The sequence below is a fragment of the Corythoichthys intestinalis genome, chromosome 1, assembly GCF_030265065.1.
Source record: "Corythoichthys intestinalis isolate RoL2023-P3 chromosome 1, ASM3026506v1, whole genome shotgun sequence".
Classification (NCBI taxonomy): Eukaryota; Metazoa; Chordata; class Actinopteri; order Syngnathiformes; family Syngnathidae; genus Corythoichthys; species Corythoichthys intestinalis.
This window is the reverse complement of record NC_080395.1, coordinates 22,842,870-22,856,908: the sequence shown is the minus strand read 5'-3', so window position 1 is coordinate 22,856,908 and position 14,039 is coordinate 22,842,870. Positions and strand designations below refer to the sequence as shown.

Sequence of the window (14,039 nt, the reverse complement as noted above, 5' to 3'; positions counted from 1 at the left end):
ATGTCTAATATTTAGTTTAAAAAACAAAAAAAAAAAGATTTAAAAAAATTATTCCCTCACATATTTTAAACTTTTAAACAAATTACGTCACAATGAAAAAAATAGTGTCTGTAAATAGGTCATAGATATCTACCTCATAACTATCGCTTAATTGTATTTTTTTTTTTTTTTTTACTGTTGCATTTTCCTTGATATTTTAGATGATGAATAATCGATCCAAAGAAAGAAAGAAAAAAAAAAAAGTTTAAAAGGGTAAATATTTGAAGAAAATCTCGACCACTCCTTGATGTCTTCGATTTCTGCATCGCGACCTTTGTTATATTACCGTGTTTCACCCATAAAATCCCCCAAAAGTCCGGCTGTGGCCATTCACCGCTGTGTCTTGACACTCGTTGATACATGCTACACTGAGTTTTTGGATCGAAATAAGGTACAGTAAGTTTGCCATAATATCTCGTTAAAATCATGATGTCTTTTCTCTCTCATGCTCTCACCTCGAGTTAGGGTTAGGGGTGTAATTTTTTTTTTTTTTTTAAATGCCCCCTGTTCAAAAATTTTCTTCCCCCAGAAAATTGAGATTTTAAACTTTCCAATGATGTATCACGCATGCATATAGATCAATTTTGAAATTTGGCTAAATTGGGGGTCTCAGAGCGGAAAGTCGCCTGTCGCCGAGTGTTTTCCCCCATACTTTTTTCTTTTATGATTATAAACAGGGTTGCCAGGTAGGAAAGGCTGTCTCCAGCCCAGTCACACCATAAAACCCGCCTAGTTCAATAAACACCAGCCCAAATTACAACCTCCTATTCAAGATAACATGTTTCACTTATACAACTCAATCCATATTTTAAAATTATAACCAGAAAAAAAAAAATCTAAACTGGGCGATAAATTGTACTGGACACATTGCTGTTTCACTGATAAGCATTATGGGAGATGTAGTTCTTCTTAGAGAAGGTTAAACCTGTTGTATATTTTCATTTCAATAAACGCAATAATTGATAATTAACGGTAATTAACGCTGTTTAATAATTTTTTTCATTATTAAACGTCAAAAATACATGTTTGTCGATAGAAATCACTGTCAAAGTCCAACTTCGTCAATTTTTTTCTAGAGTGGAATCAAAGTGCATTCTGGGTAAAATATTTATTTTGATATTGGTGTCAAAAGCAAATGCAAATACACAACAAATCAACATTTCTTTAGTCCAACAAATGTATTAATGTTATGTAATTTAAAGTATTTTGTTGAATATGACTATGTACATACAAATCAAAATTACATGCACTTCACACATCACTCGCTATGAGGCACTAAAATGCCAGTTCATGCCGAATTTTGTCATAAAAAGCCCAAATTTGATCAACCAGCTTAATTTTTTTCCTAAACCGCCCCGACTCTTTGAAAATAGCCCAATTTGGCGGGAACTGAGAAGACTGGCCGTGATTGGTCGTATTTCCGGGCCATTGATGGCTCTAGACGTCAATGGCAGTCAGTCAGTTAAATAAGTGGCCTGTATGGGTTTAAAAAAAAAAAAAAAACATAATTCATGCAAGAATTGATTAATCTGCAAGGCTGAGCTCAACTTTTTACCTTATGAATGCTGTTTAATTTAAACGTTTCCAGAAAATGACGTACACTTCAGTTTTTGGCATTAACTTTGCTGTCTTTTTTATCAGTTTTCTCCATTGATTTTGTGTGACAGAGGAAGTGGCAGCGCCCACCGACTTGCAGTTCTACGAGGTCACAGATGTAAAGATCACCATCACGTGGAACGGGCCACCCAGTGAAGTGACGGGTTACAGGGTCACCTTCTCTCCCATTGGGCCCGACGGCAGCGAGATCCGACCTCTCCAGCTGCCGGTCTCGCCCAACGCATACGCTGACATCACCCACCTGCAGCCTGGCACGCTTTACCGCTTCTACGTCTACGCCATTAACGGGGGTGTGGAGAGCGAGCCGCTCATGGGGGAGATGGTTACCAGTAAGTGTTGTCCTGATGAACAAACACAAACATTTAAAGACTCGCACATCATCTAAATCAGCCAAATGACTTTCTAACCTTCTCCAGAACCGGACGCTCCCACCAACGTACAGTTCACTGACATCGGTCCAGACAGCGCTCTGGTGATTTGGGAAGCTCCTCGCGCCGTGGTGTCTGGCTATCGTCTCTTACTGAGCATCCAGGGCTCCAGCCCCATCGAGAAGAGAATCCCCGGCGGTGTCACCCAATACGCTCTGAGGAATCTGCGTCCCGAAACCGATTATACTGCTGTTCTGCACTCAGAGCTGGATAGCGTACTTAGTGAGCCGGTTACCATGTATTTCACAACAGGTCAGTGCGAGAAACAAAATAGCTTTCATTGAATAAACTGCTGGTTTGTTACATTTTTCTCGCATTCGGTTTTCTAGCACCCCAGATGGGAAATGCACCGGCTTTCAACACAGAGGTTACTGATACCTCCATCATCATCACCTGGATACCTGTCCGCAGATTTAGCTACAAGGTAAGCCTTGCTGGCTTCGTCCAGTTTTGCAGTTCATCAATGTTTTTTTTTTTTTTAAGCTTTTGGTTTTATTCTGAATTCGGCTGAACAATTGGATGCTAACCCTGTATAGGACAAGTGTCTGTTCTTGGTAATTAAGAAAAAAATAACCTAATAATCTCCTGGTATTCACATATGTAGACATGAAAATTTGTGTTTTTATGTAAACCACAATATTTACATTTTGTGTAGGACAGGACAGAACTAACATTTCCTTCCTCAGACTGCTTTCAGAAAAAAATCACTAGCTACAACAGCCAACTTGAAATTAACCCTTCCACTTTCATTTGTTGAATAGAGTATCGGACTCGAGTAAAAAAATAAAAAATTAAAAAAAAAAGATCGTTGTTAAAAAAAGATTTATCTACTTTTTCAGTCTAAAAGTTGCACCTGAGTATAAGTCGCACCAGCCAAAGAATGCACAATGAATAGTAGGGGTGTGCCATCTTAGGCACCCCACGATTCGATTCGATTGCGATTCAGGACGCCACGATTCGATATTCAATCGATTATCGCGATATCGTCTATGATCGCGGTTATCGCGGTTATCACGATTATCGATGCATCGTGCAGCACTGATTACTAAAGCAGCCAAGCAAATTTATGTCCATTATTTATTTAAAATATCCTTATGATTCAACAGGAAAGATGGAATAATGCCCATACAACAAAAAGCTGCCCTTAAGCTGCTTTTTTATTTATTTCGTTTTACAAGAAAGTGCAAAATGCTTAACTATTTTAAAGGGAGTACTCATTTCTCTCAACAATGCAATGAAATTTACACTGGTGGAATGAATTCGACATTTTCTGTACACAAACAAAGTATCTTTAGAAATAAGACTTCTTTTAACCAATATACTTTGTTTTCACAGTGTTACCTCTTGGAGTAACAGGTGGAAATCTCAACTGGTCTTGACACTGCTACACTCACACTCATTACAGCGCGCGCACTTTCTTCTCTTTCTATTTCGCATGTTTGTAGTGTTACCACTGTACTTTATCATGGTTTTACAAGTTCTGCATATGAAATACACGTTAGCGAATTAGCTCATTAGCTTAGCGCTCGGCGCTAACTATTAACATCTCAAAAACAACAACAATAAAGGCTAAACAGTACAAGAGGGTTCTTGTACTCACCTCTTATAGATGCACACGGGTCTTAGCAACACACTCAGGATATTTTTTTTAATTGAAATGCCTTAAAACTACAGCTGGTCATCTGAAAGGCAAGGAGCAACGAGCAAAGAACTATCTCTCTTCCCCTCTCGCTCTAAAAATGCGCACAAAAGCGCGACCGGCTTCTGGTCCTGCCTGCCATATACACAAATTTATTTTCCAGTCTTTTAAAAAGGAGTAAATCTATCTTCCAGTAACTGGGAGCATCCATCATAACGTTGTGTGTGCGTCCGTTAACGGTGTCCGGGCCGCAGACGTGTCTTGAATTTCGTTTCGCTACGAGCGTTGTTAGGAGTGAAAATAATCGTTTTTTAACCTTTATGAATCGTAATCGAATCGTCACGTGTCGAATCGCGATGCATGTAATAATCGATTTTTTGGAACTCCTCTAATGAATAGTAAAAAAAAAAAAAAAAAGACATCGTCATTTTCGGACTATAAGGTACACCTGACTATAAACCGCCACCAGTGTTGTTAATCTTACTTTAAAAAAGTAATTAATTATAGTTATAAATTACTTCTCCCCAAAAGTAATTGCGTTAGTAACTCAGTTACCTCAATGTAAGAGCAATTAGTTACTTGGCTAAGTAACTCGTGATAATTTTCATGTTTTGTTTTGTTTTTCCCTCAAAAAAAAAAAAAAAAAAAAAAAAAAAAAAAACTGTTAAACCGTTAAAAGTTGTTAAAATTGCTCCCATTATTGAGTTAGTTCCCTTCTGTCTACTTTTGACATGTGGAAGTTTTAAAACCGTTTCACCATTTAAAGATAGATTCAAGTCAAGATTTTGCCGATTTAGGAGTATTTTAGATAAAAAGTTAGGTTCTAGGAAGGTTCTCTACAACAGAGCCTTCCTAAGAAGTCTACAGCTTTAAGATGGCGGCTGTTTACTAACGCATCTAGTTCCTACACTGTACATGTTGCTAACGCCCCCATGTCTGTCATTTCGCATCTAGTTCAATATATATGTGACATCTACCATGTCTACCATATCATGTGGGCCTAGTTTGTAGGCTATCGGCTACAGTCAGGTATTATTGGAGCCACCAAGCATCGCGTTTACTCGGCGTCACAACTTTTTTGCCTCCTCCCCACTCCTGCTCTGCTCCGTCGTCTCGGTGAGTCCGTCTCCCTCAGACTTTTATCGCGTCATTCAACCAATATAGCAACGCATATTAACGCACGCCTTTCCATCCTCAGTAACGGTAACGGTGTTGCCAAGATGAGAAAAGTAATTAATGAGATTACTCACTACTGAAAAAAAATAACGCCGTTAGTAACGCCGTTATATTCTAACGCCGTTATTAACTACACTGGCCGCCACCCACCAAATTTGACAGAAAAACGGCATTTTTTCATAGATCATAGACCACAGTGGACTATAAGCCGCAGCTGTCCTCACTGTATTGTGGGATATTCACACTAACAGATATTAACCGGTAACACTTTGACATCGGCATCATAAGACTGTCATAAGAACAAATGAACCACCATAAAGCATTGAACCAATTGGCTGAAAAGCTTCATTTGGCCATCACTTCTCCTTTGAGGGAGACAGTCAACCTTTGCTGCCACCTGCTGTCGAGACTGTTGTCTTCCAACATGCCTCCTAGCATGCATGGCAGCGCTACAAATGTAAATAACAATCAAATTTATGTTCTGTGCTAATTATTTCTTCATTTACTGTTCCAGTTGTTTCATTAATTGCTAATTGTGATATTTGGTAACAAGTGGCGCCATAAGACTGTCATAAGACGCTCATAATTATGACATGAGACTGCCATGCCAGTAAATGCAAATGACAGATATCATTTTGTGTCATCCGGCTAATTGTCTCACTTTTGTAAAAGATCCAAGCTCGACATAAATGGAGTTAGAGACATAATTTGCCGGATGACACTTAATGACATCAGTCATAAGTATTCACTAATGCCCATTATAGTGTCATTTCATAATTATGACGGTCTTATGGCAGTCATATGACGTCGCTGTCAAATAAGGTGTTACCTATTAACTCAAATAAATCAAAAAATAAGCCGGACTGGACTGTAACGCGCAGGATTCAAAATGAGGGAAAAAAGTAGCGGCTTCTAGTCTGAAAATTACGGTAAGTCGCACTGAACTATTGTAAGTCGCATTTTTGGATGGCAATTGTTTGATTTACCTGAAATTTAAGAACAAGCATAACAATGAAATGGAGAACAACAGGATAAATAGTGAACTGTTAAAACATTTAAGTTTTTCAGATAACTATAGCCTAAACAATACAACATATAAATGTCGCTGCTGTCTGTCTGTTTAAATTGCAGCTAAACTATGAAAAACGACTTATAGTAGAAAAAATTACACTATTATTACTTTCGTGTATTAGCTCATTGGCTGCCTTTGACGGCGATAGAGCCATTTTGATTTGGAGGGCTTGCAGCAATCGTTTGATAATGCAAGGGTATCAAATTTGTGGTCCTTGGGCCAATTGCGGCCTTTGGGACAAAATTTTGTGGCACCCATTTGACATTTTAGCATTTGCAATAGACAATTAAAAAAAAAAACTACATAATCAAGAGTTTTCAATAGCAAATTTCTCTCTTTTACCAACTACCAAAACACATACTCTGTAACCTAGGCTGTCACTGAATAAGGTAAGCGAATGATAACTTTTGAATAGATGTCCACTGTATTGACCATTGTCCCTGAAAGCTTTAAACTGGGAGTGCTGTTCTTGCTCATTTGTCAGTGCCTGTCAGATGAGTGCAACGAGTGCCCTATAAAGGGTTAAAAAGTTTCAAAAGGTCAACTGTAGTTCAAAAGTGCTCGCGTGGATGTTCGAGTGTCTTAACATTATTATGTCATGTCTTTGCCGTCTCCAGTAATGTGTGCTTTTCTCATTTTCTGATCTGATCTTCTTTCCAGCTGTCTGTTCTCCCCAGCCAGCAGGGAGAGTCTCCGAGACACAGAACCTCCGACACCGGGCGCCTTCTTGTAACCGGTCTGATTCCCGGAACTCAGTACACATACAGCGTCCAGCCCATTTTTAACGGACGCCCCCGTGGAAACCCCATTACCCGAAACATTGTCACTTGTGAGTCGATTTTCAGCAATCTTCTAGGGATCAATCTTTTCCACCGGCTCAATGATTGTGTTGTGGTTTGCGTGCAGCCTTGTCTCCTCCAACTGACCTGAGAGTCCAGTCCAACTCTGACACAGGAGATCTGGCCGTCCTCTGGACAGCCTCCAAAACACCAGGTAAATATTGACCGGGCTGCCCGGAGCCCACCGAGTCTAGACTTTGACCTCTTCCCGTACATCTTTTCAACTTCTTACAGTAACTCACAAATAAGCAAAATTTGACGTCATTTTTTCCAACCGTTCGCTTTTCAGATATCACAGGATACCGAGTGTCCAGCACGCCGACCAGCGGGCAGAAAGGAAACAGCATTGAGGAGTTTGTGAGGGCCGATCAAACCTCATGCGTGCTGGAGAACCTGAATCTCGGGGTAGAGTACAACATCAGCGTGTTTGCCGTCAAGGACCATTTGGAAAGTCTGCCTGTGTCGACCATTATCACCACAGGTAGGTGCTACTACAAGAAAAGTCTTTTGACATGCTTCGTACAAAGTGTGTTTCTTGAGTGAGAGATGAAAAAAACAGCTGGGTGAGATCAGAGGAAATTTACCGTGTGATTATAACTAGTGTTGCACCGATACCATTTTTTGCTGCCGATACAGATTTTGATACCCTCTGTGTGGTATCGGCCAGTGCCAATTGTGTAGTTATACCATGCTTTTTTTTAAAGGCCCAAGTAGTCATCATCAACACAGAACTGTAGTCAGAAATGGAGAGAAGATATACAATGATCACTTGTTTTTCGCCATTAATGGGGATCAGAACCCGCCGCGATAAGTGAAAAACCGCGAAGTAGCAGTAGTAAAAAAATAAAAAGTAATAGTGTGTGTGTGTTCAATGTATTTATTTAGATTTATCCTTGAAAAGAGATACTTATAGGACATGTTTTTTTTTTTTTAACTTTTTTCTCCAAAGTATAATAAAAAAAAACTTTTATGTATCCTTATACAGTGGGGCAAATAAGTATTTAGTCAACCACCAATTGTGCAAGTTCTCCTACTTGAAAAGATTAGAGAGGCCTGTAATTGTCAACATGGGTAAACCTTAACCATGAGAGACAGAATGTGGGGAAAAAAAAACAGAAAATCACATTGTTTGATTTTTAAAGAATTTATTTCCAAATTAGAGTGAAAAATAAGTATTTGGTCACCTACAAACAAGCAAGATTTCTGCCTGTCAAAGAGATCTAACTTCTTCTAACGAGGTCTAACGAGGTTCCACTCGTTACCTGTATTAATGGCACCTGTTTTAACTCATTATCGGTATAAAAGACACCTATCCACAAGCTCAGTCAGTCACACTCCAAACTCCACTATGGCCAAGACCAAAGAGCTGTCGAAGGACACCAGAGACAAAATTGTAGACCTGCACCAGGCTGGGAAGACTGAATCTGCAATAGGTAAAAGGCTTGGTGTAAAGAAATCAACTGTGGGAGCAATTATTAGAAAATGGAAGACATACAAGACCTCTGATAATCTCCCTCGATCTGGGGCTCCATGCAAGATCTCACCCCGTGGCGTCAAAATGATAACAAGAACGGTGAGCAAAAATACCAGAAACACATGGGGGGACCTAGTGAATGACCTAAAGAGAGCTGGGACCACAGTAACAAAGGCTACTATAAGTAACACAATGCGCCGCCAGGGACTAAAATCCTGCACTGCCAGACGTGTCTCCCTGCTGAAGCCAGTACACGTCCAGGCCCGTCTGCGGTTCGCTAGAGAGCATTTGGATGATCCAGAAGAGGACTGGGAAAATGTGTTATGGTCAGATGAAACCAAAATAGAAGTTTTTGGTAGAAACACAGGTTCTCGTGTTTGGAGGAGGAAGAATACTGAATTGCATCTAACGAACACCATACCCACTGTGAAGCATGGGGTTGGAAACATCATGCTTTCTGGCTGTTTTTCTGCAAAGGGACCAGGACGACTGATCTGTGTAAAGGAAAGAATGAATGGGGCCATGTATCGAGAGATTTTGAGTGAAAATCTCCTTCCATCAGCAAGGGCATTGAAGATGAGACGTGGCTGGGTCTTTCAGCATGACAATGATCCCAAACACACAGCCAGGGCAACAAAGGAGTGGCTTCGTAAGAAGCATTTCAAGGTGCTGGAGTGGCCTAGCCAGTCTTCAGATCTCAACCCCATAGAAAATCTGTGGAAGGAGTTGAAAGTCCGTGTTGCCCAACGACAGCCCCAAAACATCACTGCTCTAGAGGAGATCTGCATGGAGGAATGGGCCAAAATACCAGCAACAGTGTGTGAAAAAATTGTGAAGAGTTACAGAAAACGTTTGGCCTCCGTTATTGCCAACAAAGGGTACATAAGAAAGTATTTAGATGAACTTTTGGTTTTGACCAAATACTTATTTTCCACCATGATTTGCAAATAAATTTTTTAAAAATCAAACAATGTGATTTTCAGTTTTTTTTTTCCACATTGTCTCTCATGGTTGAGGTTTACCCATGTTGACAATTAAAGGCCTAATATTTTCAAGTGGGAGAACTTGCACAATTAGTGATTGACTAAATACTAATTTGCCCCACTGTACATGAACAAATACTTTTCTTGTCAAATTTGGTAGGTGCGGCTGACAGTCCAGTGCGGCTTATCCATGCACAAATGTTTTCGTGTTAAATTTGTGGGGTGCGGCTTATAGTCAGGTCCTATAGTCCGAAAATTACCGTAGTCGAACACGTCCGAAGTTTAAATTCGTCAAATTACACTGAAATCCGAAAAACTCTTCATCTGCCCTTTAACTCAGAGCTTTCCATTGACAATTGTAAACATCCCAATTCATTAAAACTAGGAGGATTGGCTGCGAATGCTCATCTTTTAAAGCCACTGATAGCTAGACGTCCAATCGATTTTAGAATGGGGTCGAAATGTATTGGACATCTAGCACCGTCAATGGTAGCCAGTGAGTTAAATAAGTCCAGGATTCTCCCGTTAGCCCTTGTCTTTTCTTCGGGTTAATTAATCTTATCACAATGCTATCTTGTAACTGTCAAAGATACCGATGATGATGACAATAAACAATAAAATACAAAAATAAAATAAATGCCCAATAACGCGTTAAATGTAACTCGCTATACAGTTTAGACCTCATGATATCATAAACATAACACCTATTATACGGCTGTTTAAATCACATTATTAACCCTATAAAGCTTCACTTTCTGCTGCCCATGAATCAATACAATGCAATTGTCTGTTTTATCATTGTGTGTGACATTATACCATTGTTTAATATAATTTAACACAGCTTACGTGTTGTTCAATCGAGCTTTTTCCACGATAACCTGCATTTACTGGGGTCTTTGTCTCACTTTTTTGCATGAAGATCTTGTGTGTGATCGTCAAATAATTGAAGCATGGCTGCATCTGTTGATTTTCTGTCAAATGTGTTGAATGTATTTGTCCTGGCACTGAATGTTTTAATTAATGGAAGTCTTTGTGTCCTCCTAATGTCGCTTGCGCTTTGCACCCTGGCCTAACCCTTGCAGACATACGCCCACCGAGACATATTCACTTTGTCGACATTACTGACACCACCATTGGCCTGCGCTGGATCCCTCTGAACTATTCCACCCTAACGGGTTACCGGATAACGGTCGCGACGGCGGGCGAGAGCCTGCCAATTTTTCAAGACATGGTGGACGCATCGGCCGGGTATTACACGCTTCGCGGTTTGGAGCCTGGCGTGGACTATGACATCAGTATCGTCACGGTTACGGAAGAGGGGGAAAGCGAGCCGACCACACACACAAAGCAAACGCAAGCGGGTGATTTTAATATTTCACTTTATGTATGAAGAGGACGGAGCTTCGATGACATTGATTTTCTAAAAGCACTTTTTGACAATGACATCTTTCTTGTATTTTACGTAGTTCATTCCAGAATTGGTGGTACATTTTGGCACCAACATATGCAGATTTAAAACTCCAAATTATCCGTTACATTTAAAAATTAGGTTTAAAAAATGCTATATGGAATTTGTCACTTTTTTACTCGCGACTGCAACCTCCAGCCTAAAGCAACAAACGTTTGGCCCATCAAATCGGCATCAGCAACGTAAAAACGGCAAACGTGATTGCTTACTGTTAGCAGCAAGTCTTAAGTGGGTTAAGAAAGTGTTTTTGCCAAGCAGAGACTAGGCGAGGCTCGGTGAAACAGCATTGCATTCGCGGGGAGGTGAACATGCACGTTTCCCCAAAATGTTGACACGAACACTCTCTATTGCAATGTTTTTCAACCTTTTATTAGCCTACTATGTTTGGTTCTTTACAGTGTAGTGTAAATCCCAATGAAAGATAGGTTTTTGCTTATTGCCTCACAACATAGACTCAAAGAGGAAACAGTCTTTGCTTTCTTTTTACCGCCATTCAATGACTTTTGTCTAGTGTCCAGTTCTGAGTTAGCATTTTTCCTATTAAGAAACTTTTTCACCGTTATAGTTTCGCTAGCTAGTTCACCATGCCGTTACCACTAACCACAACGCCACTCAAACCTCATACACTTAACAAAGTACAGGTAGTCCCCGGTTTACGAACGAGTTCCGTTCTTGCGCTGGCGATGTAACCCGGATTTCCGCTTAAGTCGGAATTTACCCTTTGAACACCTCTAAACACCTTCTAAATATAAAAAATATATACAGTATATCGAAAAACATGTATAATACGTCATTGTACTCTCATCGCCAAGACGTTGGAGATAGGTCCTAGCTAGACAGTGAGCTAAGCTCCGAAATGACGATGTCAGACGTCCTTGTGGTTTGCTGACTTTATTCAGATGCTCATGACATCAACACTTGCAGACTGAAACTAAAATAAAATGAACCTATATCAGTCTCATCATCAATAAGAGCAATTCAAATTTGTATCTACAAGTAGCTGCTGATACAGCAATAACAAACGATTAGCGTGTATCAGTTAGCATCCGCACATCACCTAAAACAATCACATAAACTCGCCCCAAGTATTTGACCACAATTAAAACGTACAATAAACAGTACAAAAGGGGTTATATACAATCGTCGCCTCTGGATGCTTCACGAGCAACAAATGTGCGCGCAGGCTGTCACCTCTTCACTCGGCTGCGGTCTTCTTCATATGTTCATGCCATTTGTGGGATGGGCAGTGTCTAAATGCTCTTGCTTATGGAAGTACAACCTGCTCTATGCTCTCTGTGCCAAAATAAAGGCATGCATCACAAAATAAAAGTACATGAATTTAAAAAAAAAAAAAAAAACGTAAGTCGGGTACGTCGTAACCTGGGGACTACCTGTAATTAGCTTCCTATTGACACCTACTGATATGGAAGGGTATTGCATGATTTACAGACCATCGGACAGCACTGACACCTTATCATCGGCACGTTTGTGGATTCATTTTCAAAAAACTTTTTCACATCAATTATGTGAAAGTGGATGATTTTCCATGGCACAGTTAGGCACTGTAACCTCTACTGAAGGTGGGGGATATGGGGCGCCGTTTGTAAAGCAGCACATGCTTAAAATGACGACAACATTTTCTCACATTTAGCGCCACACAGTGTTTAAAATGGTGTGAAATTTTTAGAGCCACTTTTTTTGCACATTTACAACATTATTTAGCAACTTAAATATTTATTTTTTGAATAAGAAGTTTTGGACCTGATTGTTTAAATCCAGAACTAAATATTTAATTTAAATCTTAAATTTATATCCCAAATGTTAAATCAGGAAACGGTCGGAACTATATATTTAGCTTAATATGTAAATTCGCATGACTGGAGACCGGAAGTAACAAAATAAAAGCTGGTGGAGCAGCTCAGACTGTCTGTTTACGTTGCTTGAAAATGAATAAAACCTACTCAACGGTGGCAGTCTGCTCTTGGACATGAGTCATTGTGATAATAACAATATATAGGTAAAATACATATTTAGGAGAAACTATTTAAAGAATATTTTGTGTGCCTCAGCTTTTATTTTGTTACTTCCAGTCTCCAGTCATGTGAATTTGCGTATTAAGCTAAATATCTAGTTCCAACCGTTTCAAGATTTAGCATTTAGGATATAAATTTAAGATTTAAATTAAATATTTATTTCTGGATTTAAACATTCAGGTCCAAAACGTCTTATTCAAAAATGAATAATTAGGTTACTAAATAATGTTGTAAATGTGCAAAAAAAAGTGACTCTAAAAATTTCACACCACGTTTTCAACACTCTGTGGCGCTAAATGTGAGAAAATGTCGTAATTTTCAGCATGTGCTGCTTTACAAATGGCGCCCCATTGGGGGGAAAAAGGCCTTTTTTGGGGGGCAGTCCCAATTAAAATCTCAGGACTCTGTGTACTCATCAGGGCATTGGTGAAGCATGCATTAAGTTGAAAAGTATTTTAAATTAACATTAAAATTTCGTACAGTACCTTTAAATGGTTTTCAAGAGCTATTTGATCATTAAAATAAGATTTAGGAAATGTTTTTTTTTTTTTTTTACTCCACAGCGACAATTTACACAACAAAGTGCCTGTTTCTCTGTTTTGGGCGTGGATTGTTCGAAATTTCAGAGAATGTACCCCAGCTCTGGAATGACTCACTTATTGAACAGTGGTACCGTGATTTACAAGATGAATTTGTTCTACGAGCACACTCGTAATTGAAATTACTCATATCGTTAGCCTAATAGCAAAATTGCCTGAGTCTTATTAAAAGAATCAGAAGAGAGGAAAACACATTTTTCAGCTAGCTCATAAGTATTTTACTAGAATCCTAACTGGAAGTTCATTCAGGTGTGTGAACAAGTTTACAACAAATAAAAACAACAAGAACATAATAAAGTATAGGTGTACTGATCAATTTTGTGGTGGATCACCGAGTTTTTAAAAGCTTGAACTGCAAATGTTTATTTCCAAACTACTAAAATAATCAATTTAATTTTAGCATTCTTTGCCAAAAAATAAAATGCTGTAGTATTTTACTTAACAAAAAGAAAATGTGAAGGTTTAAGGAAATTAATATTTCCCTGGAGGACAGAACTACTAACTACTTTTTGGCATCATAATGCCTTTACATGTTGGCATAGTTTGAATGTGAGCCAACTGAGCATTTTACCACACAGTGAGTATCTGGAACGTCGATAAAAATTTCAATCCTTCCGACATGAACGTAGCAAAAAGTAGCAGACATTACAATCGCAAACAACATGTTAGTGT

General features: G+C 39.1%; 1 protein-coding gene across 2 annotated transcripts in view; it reads left to right on the top strand.

The window, feature by feature from the left end:
* The window catches only part of fn1b (fibronectin 1b), a 42,997-nt gene that overhangs the window by 18,078 nt on the left and 10,880 nt on the right, over nt 1-14,039 (top strand). The window contains exons 19-25 of one of the 2 annotated variants that reach the window (XM_057830896.1): nt 1,707-1,985; nt 2,073-2,336; nt 2,414-2,508; nt 6,632-6,800; nt 6,878-6,964; nt 7,100-7,291; nt 10,350-10,628. In XM_057830896.1, coding sequence (XP_057686879.1) covers nt 1,707-1,985; nt 2,073-2,336; nt 2,414-2,508; nt 6,632-6,800; nt 6,878-6,964; nt 7,100-7,291; nt 10,350-10,628 — 1,365 coding nt within the window. The remainder of the gene's footprint in view (nt 1-1,706; nt 1,986-2,072; nt 2,337-2,413; nt 2,509-6,631; nt 6,801-6,877; nt 6,965-7,099; nt 7,292-10,349; nt 10,629-14,039) is intronic. The other variant, XM_057830904.1, reaches the window with a different exon arrangement.